Raw genomic sequence first — 18,841 nt, forward strand, 5'->3', positions numbered from 1 at the left:
AGACCATTTGCTCTTATTTAAAAAAAATATATTAGAACCCTGACAGAACAGAATGAGCCAACATTATTTAAAAACCCATTTTAAAAATAGGTAACCAGTTTAAAAGGAAAAACCAAAATGCATTGGGGTGAGGTAGTCGTCACAGTGCATCCAACAATATTAATTATAAGGGTAGGACATATTCAGAGCAGCCTTTTGATTTCAGGTATTCACTGCAGGAAGCTATACAAGAGGCTGAAGTGCAATCTGACTAATGTGTATGGTATCAAACTCCACTGTAGAAACAGGCCACTGGAAAAGTGGTTGACATGGACACATATCATGTGAGAACATGCCATCATTAGGCTTGTTCCTACACTCTAGTATGTACATTTGGAGTTATGTTATATGTTGATCATAGGGCTACACAAACTGGTACTTACTGAAAGTGTAATAAATGTATTTGATTTTGTTCCCCCCCCCGAAATTAGTTCTTTCCCAATGCGCTAAGGCTGAATTTCTGAAGTTTAAAGAAACCCAGACTGCAGCAAATCCCACACAGCTCCTGATTTTAGAGGAGTTCTGCCATCTAATTCATCCAGCTAGCAAGATACAAATGAAACCATGAACACTTCCTCCATGACACTAAGTGCTTCCACTGTTATGATGACGAAGCAAAAGCCTTTAAAAACTCAGCTGCTACAACTGAAGCTTGACAACTGTCATTTTCATCAATCCCCTGCCCCCAGTAGAGTCTTTTAGTGAGCTAGCTGCATTTGACTGCCTGCCACTAATGCAGCCTAATTAAATGCAGCCTTCTGCCTTTTGTCCCTTCAATTAATATTTATGCTGGTGATTAATAGCTGTAGATGCATATATACGCTAATGTTCTCAGACCCAGCAATCCAGCCGCAGTCCAGCAATTTGAGTCATATAACTGGCCTAAAAGCACTCAATCTCTTATCACCACTGACATTTGCGACCAGTTTAAATATCACTTGTTTCTCACCACGCCTAGTACCTCTCTGAATCACTAAATTTCACATTTTTTCATATTACATTCTAGACTAATCCAGAACAGTAATGGAATATAAAGTAAATAAATTCAGCTAAGCATAATTCCTATGTCTCATGCTGACGCTTCTACAGTAAGACCTTATTCTAAGGGGGCTTGGGACTAGTTTTTAAACATGTTGATCCTCTTTTTTTTTCTTTAAGGGGAAAAAAAAAGAGAACATAAAAGTCAAAGAATGACACCTCAGAGACTAGGAATGAGCAAAGGCAACCAATTACATTTGAAACTGAACCAATTACATTTGAAACATTCCTTTTCTGAAGAGACCTAGTTAAATAAAGGGAAAACAGCATGGAGAAAAATGAAGTGCAGCAGTTAGTCCTAGAAACACAGTCTAAGAACAAAATCATGACATCCTTGGTGTAAGCCAAGAAATTCTGTTGAGCTGGTGGAAGAATTTTACTTTCATTATAAGTATCAAGTGCATTTTTGCAGTTCACACACACTTTAGTTATTGCTCAATAACTATGAAAAAGAACAGGAATACTTTCAGTTTAGTTTTATTATATTATAACAGATCTGCAACTACAGCTTATTTCAGCCAAAACATTTTTGTATTCCAAACTCTTAAAAAATATCTACATTAATCATATTTTTCTATTCTTAAAAATAAAAAAATCTACCTAGCATACCAATGCTGCTACAGCACTTGAAAGGGTGCATTACTTATGTAAATTCTACTGTAAATTTAATTACTGTTGCAGCCATTATTCTTCCTCATCTTCCTCTCTGCTGCTTTGGCTTCAGGTTTCAAAAAGTTTGTTAAAAGCTGTTCCAACTTCTGAAACCATATCAGAGGCAGTCATTGAACGTCCAAATTTTTGAAAGGCTTGGTTGTTACATTGCCTTGTAAGAGAACAAGCTCCAAATGCAGCCACTAGGAAAGGATTCTGACTGAAAGGAAAAAAGAAAAAAAATTATGTAGAGCTTATGATGTAGTAATACGTAGTAAAAATTATGTAGCAAAACTGTGTATTCAGCAGGAACACACTAATAATCTCACTGAATTTAGTTACAATTGTTGCATGATAAAGCTGGAGTCAGTAATGGTGACAATGCAATTCAGGGACTCTTCACTACTTCTATTTCCTCTCTGTAGTAAGTTTTGCAGTGTTACAGGCAGCCGCCTCACACTGCTTCTTCCATTTCTATATTATGGCTCTTCAGGATAGAAATCTCCTTGTAAGCACTTCCCATCAAAACTCCAGCCTAAAGATTCTCAGGTTTAGAAAAGCTGAAGGTTAATAATACCTGTAAAAAGCTGTTTCTAAAGGTAGTACCTAAGCAGTCTTCAAACTCAAAAAGACACCTCTTTTAACAGTCTGGTATAGCAGTCTGCTATAACAGTTTGATATAGGTTCCCATTTATTACTGCACAGGAACATGTGCATTCCACACCTATCTTAAATTTTACTGCCTTCATTTCTAAGCACCCCTTTCTCTTCCCCACCCAAGCCCATTCCCAAGGGCTTTGGGTTGGATTTAGCTAGGCAGAGAAACTGGGGATTGACATGATCCACTGAAGTGGACAAGAACTTCTTCCTTCCCTAGCACACGTGGGGAACGTGGTAATGCAGAGGTAGTTTTAGGTTAAGCCACCTGAAGACTGCCACAGGTAGTTGGGCTTTCCTTGGTACATGCAGGTGGTTCTGCATAGACCAGCAATTCCTAAAAGGCCTGCTGTGGCACAGCAGTGGAAGTGTGCTGCCAAAAATGATACATTTTAAGTACAAGGTCTGGCAGGAGCCCTGTCATCCAACCCATGGGGCTCTGCACAGATCTAGAAATGTGGTGGTGGAGGAGCAGTGGTAATTAACACTACCACCGCTCCTCTTCTACCTAATTTCCAAGCTCTTCTACCTAATTTCCAAGATCAGGACTGCAGACTGACCCAATGTCACTCATCCAGCCTGCATGCCAAAAGGTTGTCCACCCCTTCCCTTTTCAGGTGTTAAGAGTGAAGTGTGCCACCAATTCTAACATAGAAGAAAAGAAGTGTCCCAGTTATCAAAAATCTGGAAAACACTGTAGCACAGTGCTTCTCAAAGTGGTGGTTCGCAGGTCCGCAGCGAGTTGCCAGGAAAGAAAGACATATATTTTCAGAAGTGTAACACTGATATGTCATAGCACCACAGTTTGTATGTTCCAACACTCCAGGTGACATCTCGTCATGTGAGGTGAGGAAAGAAAAAGAAACAGCCGGTCGCGCATTTGTGTAGTGCTGTTACATGCAGTTGCTGCTACTGGCTGAACCAGGCACCAGTCCCTGGCCCACCGGAAAAAAAAACTGCCGGTCCACCACATCGGATAGTTTGAGAAGAACTGCTATAGCAGACTGTACAGACAAAGTCCCTTGGAAACTCAAGACATTTGGAGAACACACCCTTACTGGTGTATGCTGCTTCCTGCAGAGACTTAGCATTCAACCTACTTTACACATTAAGGTTTTGACTGTAAAGCAAGATGCAACTGTCTTTCAGCAAAAATGGGTTTATTTTTCCCTAGATTTGTCAAATTTCAGCCTGATTAAACTAGTTACTAATCTTGTCGTAAGCCCTAGTTCAGTGCTGTAATAAAAGACTAACTACAGACTACAACTTCTGCTGACATATCCATGTGAACCAGGCAGCATCCAGACAATACTAAGAAGTTTGTCCGCACCTGTCATGACAGTAAGAAATAAAACTGCGCTTCAAAATCAAAAATATACTTTTTGGAAAGTAAAGCCAATAAAAGAAGTTTAAATTGCATCTTGAAAAATGTAACATTAAAATAAGGGAAGTCCAGGGGAAATCTGAAGAGCAAATAGTCAAATATAAAGAATTTATTTGTTAAATTATATTCTAGGCAAAGAAATCAATACAACTGATGTTGAGAAGATGCCTACTCAAGATCTCCTTTTGTTAAGCAATGAAAATGAATCTGTGTCAGTGACTGAGATGTTGGAACACAGTGATAATGAGCAGTAAGTTATAAGTACTAGCTGCTGCACATCCAAGCATTCTGAAAGAATAAAATGGTCTGAAATATATAGTCATTAATATCAGCTATTGTACACGGGGACTATGGGCAACTAATCATCTTTAAAGAGACAGCTACTAGGATTTATAGGCCACTGAGGACTATTTCAGGAATTACTGTTAAAATTTAAAAGATTCCTAAACAAAAATGATCCTGGGACCAAAGACATGGGCATCACTGTGAACCAACATACAGATGGCAGTCAGGTGATAGGAATATAACTGCATGTTTTAACAATAGGTGTCCACAGTATGCCTTAATGTGAAGTATTGTGTTCAGTCCTGATTATCATATCTCAAAACAGAAAAGGTTTATATAGAAGGAGGATGACAATGCCTAGAAGTATCTTGAAATATGTCATATGAGGAGAGATTAAAAAGAACGACTCCATAGAGGAGACAAATGATAAAATTGCATATAACAAATGATGCAAGACAGTAAATAAAATGTTCCTATTTACCTTCTCATGTAAGATAAAAACCAGGGACTTGCAATTAAATTAGAAGACAAGGCATCTATAACTGACCAAAGGAACTTATTTGACATGGTGTGCAACTTTCAGAACTAATTGGCAGAATATGTAAATGAGCTTCCAGAGTTTATTAAGTATTGTTCATTCAGAGAGAAAATTATCCAGACTGTGCTTTTTAGGATTTCTTGCAATTTCCTCTGAAGCAGCTGGTACTGGTCACTGTCACAATAAAGATAAAGGACCATATGGGCCACTAGTCTAATCTGATAGTAACTGTCATATATTCTTATGACAAAAGAGCTAACAATGGCTTCAAAAGCATGGCTGCTTTCAGTACAGACAAATGAAATGCTTGTCAGCACCTGTAATTGGTTTAGTTGGCTCAGAGTTAGCCCCTTTGAATTATACATTTTATTTATAAAAGTTTCAATTTACATGACAAATTACACTTGTTGAATCACCTAACTGCGTGAAGATAAATCAAGCCAAAGAGAGAACACAGCATGATATGTATTTGTTTATTATTGGGATCTCACTACTTTCCAGTGACTGTCATTTATTTAGTGCCATGTGTTATATACATTCTGCCTACGAATTCAATCATTTTGAAAACACATGTTCTGGTAAACAAATGCTCTTGGAAATCAATTCCGGCAGGTTTGCATCCTTTTTCTGCTTTACAATCTCGGATGATTTCTGAAGTCAAGACAACATTTGGCTTCATAAAAATTTCAGCACCTACACTGGGTGCTCTAAACTACACCAAAGTGGATGTACAGGTGCCCTATTCCCAATGCCCCCAACTTTTTTTTTTTTTTCTCAGAGTTTCCTACCAGCATTTCTGCAACAGTTGCCATAATGATAATGGATTCATCTGAGAAGAGGAGTCACTAATGCAATCATACCCATTTGTCTTTTCTGGTCCAGCAAGAAATGCCCAATGTGCTAAAACTCCAAGGGAACCCGAAAGGAGGTCTCCTTGTCCACCACATCTTCTGCTGCTTCCTTCATGACTGCAGACGAGTACTACAAAATAAACCAACACACAAAAGGTCATGCACCTTTACTCTTTTTAATGATGCATATAACCATAGCTGTGAGAACTGAAGAAACACACACAAAATGCAATGTACGCTGGAATAACTTCTTAATCAAAGAGATCTTGGTAAGTTACAATTGTAAGGACTCTATCACAGCTTTCAATTATAAAAAAAACTTTTAAAAGTATCTTATTTCCTTTTCTCTCAGCTTGGACAATGGATTGTCTCTAGTTAACTTCACATTTTATGTTTTCATGAACTCATGTCATCATCACACCCACCACAACCAACACCACCAGAGCTGAACCAGGACTGGGTTTCTGCAATGACAGTGGTACAAATACAGAGCACTCCACAATCCTTGACCTGCAGTTTCCAAATCTGAGGCAAGTGTATTTATAACAAACAAAGGGGAATAAATAGCAAAAACACCACTAGCCCTCCTCCCGAACCTGTAGTGCTTGGGTCAGAAGACAACACTTTGAAAGTATTTTCCTTAGGCTTTGTAAAGACAAACTATTTTTTAAAAATCCTATACCACAGATCAAGTTCCACCAGAGTATCCCTTTCAACTCTCAAAAGTAATAACCAAAACATTCAAATATCCTGTTGCATATGCATCCACTGTCACCATAAAACAATCAAGCAAAAAGTCTAACAGAAAGTTACAGCATAGCATCTCTTTACACTGTACACTCTGTTGAGCAGGGACCTTGTTTAACATTTTCAGAAGCCAGAAGTATTTCTGACTTTTTGGGCTAAGGGACCAATGTCAACCCTCAATATTTCTTGCAGACACTCTTGTTACCCACTGCACAATTCAAAGGGGATGAAGGAAAATGCAACCAGTGTCCTCAAACCATCAGTGTTCTACAAATCAGTTTGGGAACTAGTTTAAAAAACAGAGGACAGGATTGGGACACAGACCCAGCAACTGACTGGCTTATTGGTTACCTTGGGCAAGTCCCATCATCACTCAGCACCTCAGTAATTTGTTGAGGCACTATGAGAGCTACTTTGTTACTTTTTTTAAAAAAAGTGAACTGTACCACCTACATTCTTATCCCAAAGACATGAGAGAAGGGCAAGTTCACATTTGTGCTACTACAGCAAATGCCCCAGAGATAGTTTTCTGCAGCACTTCTGTATACAATAGAATGATCATAACTTGCTTGATTATGCAAATGTTTCAATGCAGCTGTTCTCCCAAATTCCTTTCCTGGGTTAGAATCCACCCTCTTCTCTTCCTGTCAGGCTGTGGGACAGGGACATAAAGCCTTTTCTCCCACCTCAATAGGGAAGGGAAGCTACTGGTGTCACAAGCATCCAAGCAGAGTTGAGCTTTTCATACTGTAACTTGAATGGAAAGCAGCAACAGCTCTCACTACCTTAACACTCATTTGCTCTCTCTACCCAGAAACAGCTGATGCTTCCTATGCCCACTCATCTGCTAGGTTCTAGGGCCAAGAATAAATAGAACTTGTTCCAGCAGGACACAAATATTTGGGACAGTAACACCTCTTTCCACCTCCCTGAAATCTTACCCCTCACTTTGCTTACAGTTGCAACACAGAACTGTACAGTAGTTCAGGTTCTCTTGCCAGTTGTCCCAAAAATAATTGCTAAGCTCATCAAGCTAGGCAACAGGACATTTCTGATGCCTGAGGGCAGGGGTTCATTTGGCGCTTTACAGATGTCACCACAGCATACCCAGAAATTAACTTATTTTCCAATTTTTACCCTTGCCCACCTAAACTGGATTCTAGATATGCTTCTCAGTGAGCACTTTTACACACCAACTTTAGTCAGATAAACTACATGAAAACTGTCCCTTTGTTGTGGTGCTTTGTTTTGTTAATAGAATCAGTTGGGGAATATGTCCCCTACTCTGTTGCTTTGAGGTGGTAGCTCCTCGGGTTTTCACTCTAAGGTCTTGAGTACCTTTTAGAAAGCAGAACAGAAATCCTATGTTAAGGGCTTTTTGGTTTTCCAAGTAGTAGCTGAGCATATGCCCCTACCAAATAGTCCATTTTCACTATGTACCTCAAAATGTCACAGTCCTCAAAACTTCTAGTCAGGTTTGAACTGTAAAGGAACTCAGCAACCTAAGGCCATTATAAAAAGTCTCAAATATGTACACACCACCTTGAAGGCAATAAACAAAAGCGGATCTTTGCAATCTAAGCACAGAAAATAGAAACAGAAAAAACTGCCATACTAGCAGGAGAGTAGACTATGGTGCACAGAGTAGGTATGGAATCTTCTTCATTGAAGGTTTCAAAGAAAAGGCTGGAAAAACATTAATCTGGGATAGCATAGGAATAATGGGTCTTGTGTTTGTATAGTGGGGGTTATGTGGATGACCCCTGAGGTCCCTTCCAACCCTACAGTTCTACGGTAGGTGACAAAACATGACATAGCCTCCAAAAATGCAGAATTCTGGGTATGTAATTTAAAAACGTAGCTGGCTGTGTTATTCTGAAATCAAGGAGAAGGCAGGGTAGACTTGCACTTTATAAAATAACCACAGTAGATGTAAATATATGGCACAAGCTTTCGTGAGCTGAAGCATCTAACCCACAGGTTGGCTCTGGTCCATTGAGCTACTGGTGGGCAAGAGTTTAAGGAAGTGGTTAGTGGTTGGTGTGGCCTACCACAGAATATGGGCCCCTATGGCTTACGTAGACCTGGGCAGACAGAGGTAGTTAAGCTGTGTCAGTCTGAAGTCACACAGAAGACTGGGTAGATCTGCTCCTTACATATTAACTAATCAGAGCTATATAGCATCTAAGTGGGCATGACCACTGGAGGCAGAAAGGCAAGCAATGGCTGTGTGAAAAAGCCCTCACACCCTGGAGCCATTTGGCCTAAAAGGAGACATGTGGTCTGGATCCACTCCAAGGAACAAGATGAATTCAATATCCTTGCTCTACAGTCTAGACTTTAACACAGCAGCAAAATGTCCCAGTACTGGTAAACCTGAGACCATTGCTTACCTGAATCCACAGGCATGCTCCAGATCTGAAAGTTCACTAACGCTGCAGCTTCAGGCTTGTTTCCACTCTGAGGGCCTGCCAGACCTCAAGGAGTTAAGAGCAGGCACAAATGGATGAGTTTTCAGCATCCTCACTGATGCATTTAGTTTGGAACGTGCCAGGGGACTTGGGTGGGCAGGGCATGCTCAAGCTCACTCCAGTACTAAGATATGTTGTGTTATACACAATGCCTAAAACACCTCATTTTGGAAACAAGTTTTGCAGACCAGAAGGCTAGAATCAGAACATTTTCTGAGAGACCACCTCTGCACAAAACAGATGGCCATGTGGCTGATTTTGCATTACACAGTGGTAGTGACTAACAATAATGTAGGCTCAGTACTAAATGGAGATAACTATTCATAAAACCAAAAAAAACACTCCAAATATTTTTGTTCTGTATTTAGCAACAATTACAATAATGTATGTTTATGTGAGGATAGCAAAGCACTTTTCAGTCCATTAGGAACAGAAGAGGAAGTTAGAAATAAAACCTACTAGGAATTAAAATTTTAAATCAGGAGGCCTGGGTATTTTGCACCCACTGGAAACATGAATGTAGTGCCATTATCCAAAAGAGACAAACAGAATGACCAGGACATCTCGGTGAGTTAACTTTTCCAAGATAATGGAAAAACTGATACAGGTTTCAATAGTTGAAGAATCAGTTATATTTCCATGTTTTAAATGATGCTCAATTTGGTTTTATGGAAAACAGGTCTTGGCAAACAAGCCTGATGTAATACTTTGATGAGATAATAAGGTATAAAAGATAACGGTGCCAAGGTAAGACATTTATAAGGTGTTTCATGCAGTACTGCACCATATTCTAACTAAAAAAGTAGCAAAATATGACAAAAACTAATGTTAAAAGTATTAATAACTGGTTATTTCTAAAAATCCCCCAAATCATCACTGGGCGCCTCCAGTGAGGTTCTACAGGGATCAGTGCAAATCCAATGTTTTCATAAGTGATCTGAAATAAAAAAAACTGGTACAATTCAAAAAATAGGCAGAGTACTTCATAGTGTGGACAGCAGTGGTGGAGAATCACTTTGATAACCTAGGGCTGATTATCATAAAACAAAACGTGTTTTAACATGGCCAAATGCAAATGCACTAGGAATAAGGCAGGCCACAGGACCAGAATGGGGGCTGTATCGTCCAAAAAAGAAACTTCTAAAAGGGCCTAGAAGTCACAGTGGATTAGCCTCTCTGTATGATGTCCTAATATGATACTGTGGCAAAATGGTTTAATAGGATCCTTGGGTATATAAACAGGGGAGTAATAAGTAGGTAGATCTTTTTTACCATTGTACACAGCACAGGTAAGAGCAATATTGGAATACAGTGCCTAGTTCCCGTGTCCACATTTTAAGAAGGCGTGTGGAAAATTTGAGAGGGTGCAGAAAAGAGCCAAAAAATATTTAAGGGCCGGAGAAAAAAAACGCCTTACAGTGAGAAACCTAAGGAGTTTACTCTGTTCATCTTATGATATTAAGACTGAAAGGTGACTGTTTACAGTGCTTAAATATATTCATGGAGAGAAAATACCAGGTACTCAAGTACTCATATCTAGTGGAAAACAACATGACTGAAACCACCCATTGGAAGTGAAAACCAGGCAAATTCAAGTTAGAAATAAAGTACAGATATTAATATTAATGAATGTTATTAAACCCTTGCAACAAAATTATTAAAGAAAGTGGTGGATTCTTTATCTCTTAAGTTCTCTAAATCAAGACTGGATGGGCTACATGACCCTCAAAGAAAATGATTTCTTCCATGTTTCTCTTCACTAATTATCAGTTTTTCCCGTTGGAACAACCTGTACCATTTAACCAAAAAATTTAAGATCTCTATTTCCTATAAAAAACTTAATGTAGTTACCAAACATTGCTGTCCCTCATTACAAAGAATGTGCAGCTTTAAGATTCCTCACTTTGACTAATATCTTTATTAATATGCATCTGACTCTGCTGCTACCCGCACAAATGAGTAACTTTTCCTTTTTTTTTCCTTTGCAGCTGGGTCCACAAAATAGTTAAGCTAGACACTGTGGACTCCTAGTAACTTGCCCCAGTTCTAATGACCAGGCTGCAGTAATAACCCTGCTGATGTGGAAAAGGTAAGCTGGCTTTTATTTAAAGGGTGCTTATACTGTTATATTCCCTAATCACACTTTTAAAACTTAGAAAGGTCCTTGAGAGTAGCTCAGCAATCATTGGAGAGTTTAACACATTCAGGTCTTTTTTGACTTTTCCAGCCATTTCCAGCTCCTGGATGGACCAGGAGCTGGGAAATTACTCTGATGCCAGGTGGCCACCAGAGACCCTGCTGGAACTGTAGAATGGAACAGAAACTTCTCCATCAGCAACAACATGCAGAACCAGAATGAGAATTAGCTCCCCATCTCCAGCAGCAAGAGAACTGACTGACTGGACATGACAACGGCATCTAAGTAAGAAAGGGACTCGGACAAGTACCCAAACAGCCACTTTTACACCCACAAAATAAGTGGAAGACACTTTAGCTTGAAGCTAGTGTGGAATGGGGCTGGCAATTCTGCCAAGAGCTGGCTTTTTACTGTGAGGCACTCCTCTAACTTGCCCCTTTTTCTATGTTCTCCCCTATTCCTCTGAGCAGTATGAGAGGAAGTGGTGAAAGGACCATGCTACTAGTATGCGTTGGCAGGAGAACTTGCCTTAAAGTAGATGTCTCACTATCTACCAAAAACTGGTTTTTTAAGCTATACATGGTGCTGGGGAAACTGTAAAAATACAAAACAATTTATTTTAAAAATAAACTGATACCTCAAGGACCCAACTAAATTTTAAACTTGTTAGGAACAAAAATTGGTATAACCACACTTTATTATTGCCCAGTTCTCCAAAGAATAGTAAAAAGAAAGCCTTAGAGAGCTGTGCCATATTGAGTAAAAGCTGACTTACCTCTTCCCCAAAGGCTGAGTACTCACGCCTGCCCTGCTCTCTGATGGGACTGATATCACCTACCAAGTGCATGGTGGGGCTCATCTTTGTAGAGCAGGAAATCAACAAATGAGGACCAGGCTATAAAGCAGAATTGCAAAAGGAAAGAGAAAAAAAAAGTATATAAAACTTAATTAAAAGTCTTGCTGATCACATTTCCTGGGAAGTTGGCAGCTCATACCTGAACCGAGCTTTTAAAGAAAGAGCAAGACATGTAAGAACAACACAGTTCTCACTTGCAGTGAAAAGAGTAGAGGTCTTTTGCCAATTTCATGGAGGCCTATGTAAGCAAATGAACTATTCAGTTTTTAAGGTCAGAAGGAACTGTGTTTTGGACAGCTAATTTAACTTACTGCAAAACAGGCCAAAATGCTGCACCAAGTGGCTGCCACACGAAGCCTGCAATATCAGTACAAGCTATAGCAGAAATTTTGGAAGCAATCCAGCCTTGATTAAAGGTCTTCAAGCAACTGAGAATCCACTGAAGCCCTAGGTAAATGATTCCCACAGTTAATTTAATTTATTGTGCAAAATCTCTGCCTTATTTTTAAAATGAATTTGTCTAACTTCAGCTTCCAGACACTGGAAATGCCTCTTTCGGTGCTCTGCTATCAGATATCTTCTCCCAATATATGTATTTCTAGACTGTTATCAAGTAATAACATAACTTTTCCATGTTAAATTAAACACATTAACTCCTTTAGTCTCGTTCAGATTTATTCAGATGGCAAAGAAAAAGGATAATCTTGAGTGCTACACTTACCTTATAAACACCAAAGTCAAAGTGGTAAGTAACCAATATTATCAATATTAGACAATTCTGTTCCTCATTGTCTATATCTTGTCCTGCACTTCTACAGTTTTCCCTGTATCCTCAGGGCACATAGCATCCTCATAATTTGTATTGAAAGCTCCAACTTTCACCTTCTGTAGCATATTCAGATTTACTTTTCAAAGTTTACACATGCATTAGAGGTCTTGTGGGGGAGAGTTTAAGAGGCAAATCTGGAAACCACAATAGATAAAAGAAGAAACAGCATGCTAAATGCATAAGCTGAAGCTGTCTAAGATGTACGGAAGGAGAAAGGTAAGCTATAAGGATTGTTGGAGGATGGCAATTTGAGAGTGAAAGGAGAGGGGTAGTAGCAGGAGTATACAGATTTTTTTCAGAACATGGAACTGGACCCAGAGCACACTGTCCTGATCCGATCCTGGATTTCCCCCCACACTGGAATCATCATGTGTGGTGTTTGAGCTGAAAAAAAAAATGACATCAGATCAAGAGAACACAGATGAAGCAGAAGTTAAGCTTAGAGAACTTGAAGACTATAACAAGGTGCGTGACAGAGATTGATCCTTTGCTGTGGCCTAAAGCAGAAAGCAGTGCTTCTTCTTGCAATGTAATTTTAGAGTCAGAGTTGAGGAGCTTCTCTGTGCCGACAAGGCTAAACATTATATCTCAGATGCAATTAGCTGGATACAAAGAACATCCCAATCAACAGGAAACAGAGCTGACTCTTCTGCTTGCCAAGCAAACACCTGCCTTGATTACAAACTCTTCCCCAGGACTACAGACTTTATATAGTGATGTTTGTAACAGACATCATAAGTTATATTAACTCCAGAATCTAAGACTGCTTTCTCAGATGCCTCAACAATCCTGTCTATACGGTCAAAGGACCCAAGATGGATAAACTTCTATAATGGAAAAAAATGGCCTGGTGGAACCAATCCACTACACTTAAAATCATTCTACTACACAGAACGATTATTTTTCATGACAAACTAAATGGCTGGATACCTAACTTTGAAAAGACAGGTGAGCAACAGAGGCAGAAGACGGAAAAATAACAATGGTAAAAATACCAAAAGACATCATACATTCTCCAAGCTCACAGCACATGCAATGATCCCAAATCAGACTTGGAAAGCAGCTGTTTTGCTTCCCATTTTCACGGCCTCTGAATCCTGCTGGAAAGATGGGCTAGGGCTAGTTGCCTACTCTTAGAATTTTCAAGAAGATGGACACTAATCCCAAGGGTAGGCAAGAGGAACACAAAATAGAGACTCTCTTCTCCCTCCATTTTCCACCATTCAGGAAAATTCAGTCATTAGTATGCAGTGGAAAAAACAAATGCTGCTCCAGAATATTATATGGAATACACAGTGGCCAGGATATTTTAACTTTTGGCAGACTATAATCAAAATAACTGTTACAGTGGTATACTTTTTTCCTGAGATGGTAATTCATATTAGCTCACACTGCATACAGAGATCTTGTTTAACATCCAAAAAAGGTTTTATATTAATGAGGCATAAGAACATTATGTGAAATAAAGTTATATAAATTAAAGAAAATAATTTTGGCATAAAGCAGGCAAATCACTCTCTAAAGTCCTAAGTAATAATGTAACCACCTTTGGAAGAAGTACTTTAAAAGGTGCAGTTGTTACCTATATAAAATTTAATATGAATGCTGTTAAGACTACATCGCATGGCTAGTTTGTTTCCAGCACTCACTGCTGTGGCATTGTAGAGGACAGACGTTCACAGATCTACAATAAAAAGCTCTGACAACATCAAGTGACTGAGCGGTCTATGCAGCCATTCAAGACTGCTTCATTCCTCAGCTACATAAAGACAGGAAGAAACAACAAAGCTGTCTCGGAGTAAATTTATTTGGAACTAATTTGGTAATGACTCAATCAGATAGTATAGTCTCTCACTCAATTTAGGATTTTAAAACACTTGACAAAAAAATAAGCTCTTCAACATCTGAGGTAGGTAACACCCATTTTAAAGACAGAAACAGAACCATAACATGACTTCCTTAACATCTGAGGCAGTGTAATGCCCCCACCCTTTCTAAACATCAACCTTCAAAAGACATTTACACTGCTATGCAGAAAAAAACAACAGGGTCATTGAATCAAATCAACCAGTTATAGATGAAACAAAACTTAAAACAATCCCAAAGAATCACAGAACTGAAAACTAGGCTTACCTTTTTCTCCATCTGAAATAAGATCTCGTTCTCCCTTCTGAACAACTGTCAAATTCCCCATGGCTTGGCTGAGCCTTAACACACATCCATGATGATCATTACTATCTACAGGGTCTCTAAGCTATAACACAAGAATTCCATACAGAATTACATACTTTACCATGAGGACAAAATAGTGTCTAAACAGATTAAGTGCATTTTTCTATACATATTTTTTACATTCGTTCCCTCCATCCATTTTGTGCTGCTAAAAATAATTATATGAAAGGGGGTTTTTTAGCATTTAAGATCTGCCAGCAATGATCTTGTGTTGTCATGACAACTAACACATGGGGATAAGTAAACCTGCATGATACTTCTTCCAGTAATGAGGAACAATATACTAAATGGTTGAAATGGTATCCAAGTATTTTAAAAAAAAAGGGAAAAAAACTTGCACATGCAAAATTCCCACTAAAAAATAAAATAAGCTCACCATAGCTTCATACAGTCTGCTGAACTCCATATAATTCGGAGTAAGAATAGCTCTCTGGTAGCCTTGAATAAGAGAAGGCTGTTGGGAAATGAGCCACAATCCATCCTGCACAGGACAGTAGGAAAATAATTTAGTTAACAGATTTTTAAGTGTCAGACAACAACAAAAAGGAAATAAAAGAAAAAACATACTTACGGCATCAATGACAATAGGGATTCCTTTGACCTTGGATTTTTCTATAATACCCTGCAAGAAATATAGGTTGATTGTAAGATGCTTGCTGTACTTAACTCTCACCACAACTAAAGGAAATTCACTGTTTTTCCTTTTGTCTAAAATGTGCAGTCCAATCAGTCTGATCACACAGGTCACCATTTCAAAGTAAGGATTAAAGTGGTGATTAGAATCTGAAAAGTGATAGCAGACACTTCCATACCAAAGTTGTTCATTTTACGAAATCATATTTTCTAACTCAGCATGAGGTTTTAGAGTCAAGCTGTGCACTTTGTTTCCTGCGTAACCAACAGCATTAGAGATTTTGCAAATTAAACTTTGGTAACAACTGTGTTGTTATGCAAATGAGAAAATAATCCAACTTGTTTTTCATTAGGTAATGGACTTTATGAGGCTAACATAAATTAAAAAAGCATATCCCTAGTCAAAAAAGGGAAAAAGATGGTGACCAAAATCACTCAGCAAGTAAACCTGTTGAGCAAGAAAGTGCTAATTTAAGTTATTTTTCTGATCTCACACATATTGAAGTATATGAATGCACTGTCAGCATATCTTATATGAGATATGAGCTGTGTAGTTATATGTTCATGTAAATGTAGATTTCATATTACCAGCATGGGTTTAAAATAACCTAAAGTTTTATACCAGGGGTTTGCATCCAGGGTGCCATGGCACCCTAAGGTGTTATAAGATCCTTTGCAGTTTGTAATGGAAGGCCAACAATATTAGCACTGTTAGGTGTGCAAACACCTACACATGATTCACAAGATAGTCTAGCGATTTCACACAGGAATCCAGTGTCAAAAACATTGTGATCTGTTGCAGTCTTTCCAAATTCTTTGCAACCAAAGAATTGCTCTATTTATTTTTCCATAGTCAAAAAAATGAGTGAAACCTAGGAGCTGGCATTTTCAGGGGGGTGTCTCAAATCTAACAAGGAGTGTCTTGAGTGTAAGAAGTTTGAGAACCACTACTTTAGAGGGCAGAGCTTTAATGCAAAGTTGTATTTTATACGAATCGTCTGTTCCCATTCCCTTTCAACAGAAAGGAAATATCAGAATGTTTGTTGCTCTCTTTTGGATTCTGCCCTGAATCTTGAGAGTCTACCTAGATTCCCCGCTGTAACAGTGAATTTTATTTATCTAAACATGTTTAGTTTTTTAACCCTACAACCCTCTTTAGGTATCACATGATTGTGAGCACCAGAGGTTAACTAGATACCGTGTGAGTAATATTTATCAGTTTAACACTGAGGGTGGCCTGCTTTTTTGCCTGTATTGAGTTAATTTAGAACCCAACAATATTTACAAGAAGTCCTTCCAATGCACATAGTTATGTTTGTTAACAGTTACTGGAAATTTATACACTTTCCTATAACAATCCACTTGTAGTTTTTTGCATGTGTGTGTACTGGGGAAGAATGAGGCAGGGAGCACACATTACATTCTTAAATCTTTCACACATTAGTGACAAAAGTAATTTGGTGCCACCTGCATAGTTTCCTAGAGGTGCACTGATACATTGGTCCCATATCGGATCGGCACCAATATAGGCAAAATTGACAGTATTGGCAATCAGCTTTTTTTGCCTGATGTGGCTGATAAATGCCCTGCATCCGCACAGCCGCAGCATGCAGCCGGCCAGGAGCACAGCCCAGTGGCTTGGAGAGCAGCATCTGACTGGTAAGTCTATTGCGGTGGGAGGGACGGGGCATGTGGGGGTGCAGATTGAGGCTCTTGTGCTGAGGGAGGGAGTGGGGCTGGGGCAGATGCTGCACAGCTGGGGTGAGGTGCAAGATGGAGCCACGAGTGGCTCATCTGTGGGGTGTGGGGGAGAGTGTGGTTCCTGCCACTGTACACACCCCAGGAGGGCATGGGGGCAGTGTGCCCCTGTATCTGTGTGCGTGGATAGGGCAGGCTGCCACTGCAGGCTGGGGCCGGGCTCTTCCCAGCAGAGGGCAGGGCCAGGCTACACTTGTGCAAGTAGCAGTGGTGCTGGAAGGGAGGGCTGGGGGTGCCACAGTGAATTTTGGAGTGGCTGCAGCTCCCCACTGTAGCCCCTCTTCCAGCACCACCACTGCCCGCCCTGAGTAAAGCCCAGCCTAGTCCCCACCAGGAACAGCCCAGCCCCAGCCCCAGCCCCAAGCAGCTGCCACCCTCACCCTGTGTACAGATCCAGGAGCACATGCTCCCTCGTGCCCTTCTGGGGTGCACGTGGCAGTGAGAGCTGCCCCCCACCCCCTCCCTGTGCCTCCTAGACAAGCTGCTTGCAGCTCCATCTGGCACCCTGCCCCAGCTGTGCAGAGAGTGCCCCAGGCCCAGCCTCAGCCCCAATCCCTCCCTCACCACAGAAACCTCAGTCTGGCCCCCCCACCCCTTCCCTACAGACTTACCAGCCTGATACTGGTCACAAAGCTGCCCGGCTGCATATTGGAATCAGATTGGTATCAGTCAATACGGCTCCTTAAAAATCGGACATCGGTATTGACCCAAAAAATCTCTATCAGTGCACCCCTATAGTTTACCAGCGCACTCTTTCTCCCAGGTACTCTAGAATGCAGCTTTGGGATATGCCCACAATTAATCTTTTGGCATACTGAAAACTCTGTTCTTGCTTTCTATTTTCTTTCACAGTTTTTATGGGTAACTGAAAAGAAAATAATATTGAAAACTCAGGCTAAAGAGTAATTTTACTTCCAGGAACGTATATAAGAAATAGTGTTATGATCGTCAGTAACTATTACTTATAGGAAAAGTACCCTTAAGAGACCATTGCTGATTTCTTAAACAGAAATAAATTCATAAACTTTACAAATGTAGGCAATTCAAAGTTAATTATATTTACCAACTCTGCCACTCAAACAAAACTAACTGCCACTCAAACTTAAACTAGCATGAGCGAAGAGAATTAAGGTCATCTTCCTAATACCAGCAACAAAACCACTGAGATCTGGTGCCACTTTCAAACAATACCAATTATATCAGTAACCTTTGACTGTGAAGAGAGATCTAAATTGGCCACATTCCTCCATACTTAATATACTGTACCACAGGAATTAAAGGCAAATTCCTCTCTTCAGGAGAGAAAGAGCATACTCACTATTTACAGACTTTGAAACTTGGGAACCCAATTAAGCTATTTTAAATGCCAACATTACTAATTCTTTCACTGTTGACAGGACACCCCAAAACTATTTAGTTGTCTGACATGCATTACTTTTCATGGCCTGATCTCTGATTTACTTGAATGAACATCAGAAGACAATGAAACAGCAAAATTAAAAAAGAAACGTAACTCTTTCCAGTAATGAGGAACAATATACTAAATGGTTGAAATGGTATCCAAGTATTTTAAAAAAACAGGGAAATGGAGTATTGTTAGAAATGCACAGCTTGCATCTTGCACCCGATAAGAAAGAAACACTGCCAAGGGCTTCTTTTTCCTTTCCCAGCCTTGCCACAGCTTTTCTTATGCTAAATCGCAGACTCTCCCCCAGCTTCTCCCTAGCCTTTCTCA

The 18,841-nt window shown here is 39.6% G+C and overlaps 1 protein-coding gene across 4 annotated transcripts in view; it reads right to left on the bottom strand.

The window, feature by feature from the left end:
• Positions 1-456: 456 nt before the first annotated feature.
• Positions 457-18,841, bottom strand: part of NAXD (NAD(P)HX dehydratase) — a 58,749-nt gene continuing 40,364 nt past the window's right edge. For 3 of the 4 annotated variants that reach the window (XM_019529662.1, XM_019529661.1, XM_019529660.1), the window contains 5 exons: positions 15,287-15,337; positions 15,092-15,196; positions 14,617-14,737; positions 5,453-5,573; positions 457-1,948 (listed from right to left, as the gene is read on the bottom strand). In XM_019529662.1, the coding sequence (XP_019385207.1) occupies positions 1,798-1,948; positions 5,453-5,573; positions 14,617-14,737; positions 15,092-15,196; positions 15,287-15,337 (549 nt within the window). In that variant the 3' untranslated portion in view covers positions 457-1,797. Of the gene's footprint in view, positions 1,949-5,452; positions 5,574-11,573; positions 11,694-14,616; positions 14,738-15,091; positions 15,197-15,286; positions 15,338-18,841 lie in introns of those variants that run through there. The other variant, XR_002099939.1, reaches the window with a different exon arrangement.

This window comes from Crocodylus porosus, unplaced genomic scaffold (genome assembly GCF_001723895.1).
Source record: "Crocodylus porosus isolate Cpor-Errol unplaced genomic scaffold, CroPor_comp1, whole genome shotgun sequence".
NCBI classification, from domain to species: Eukaryota; Metazoa; Chordata; order Crocodylia; family Crocodylidae; genus Crocodylus; species Crocodylus porosus.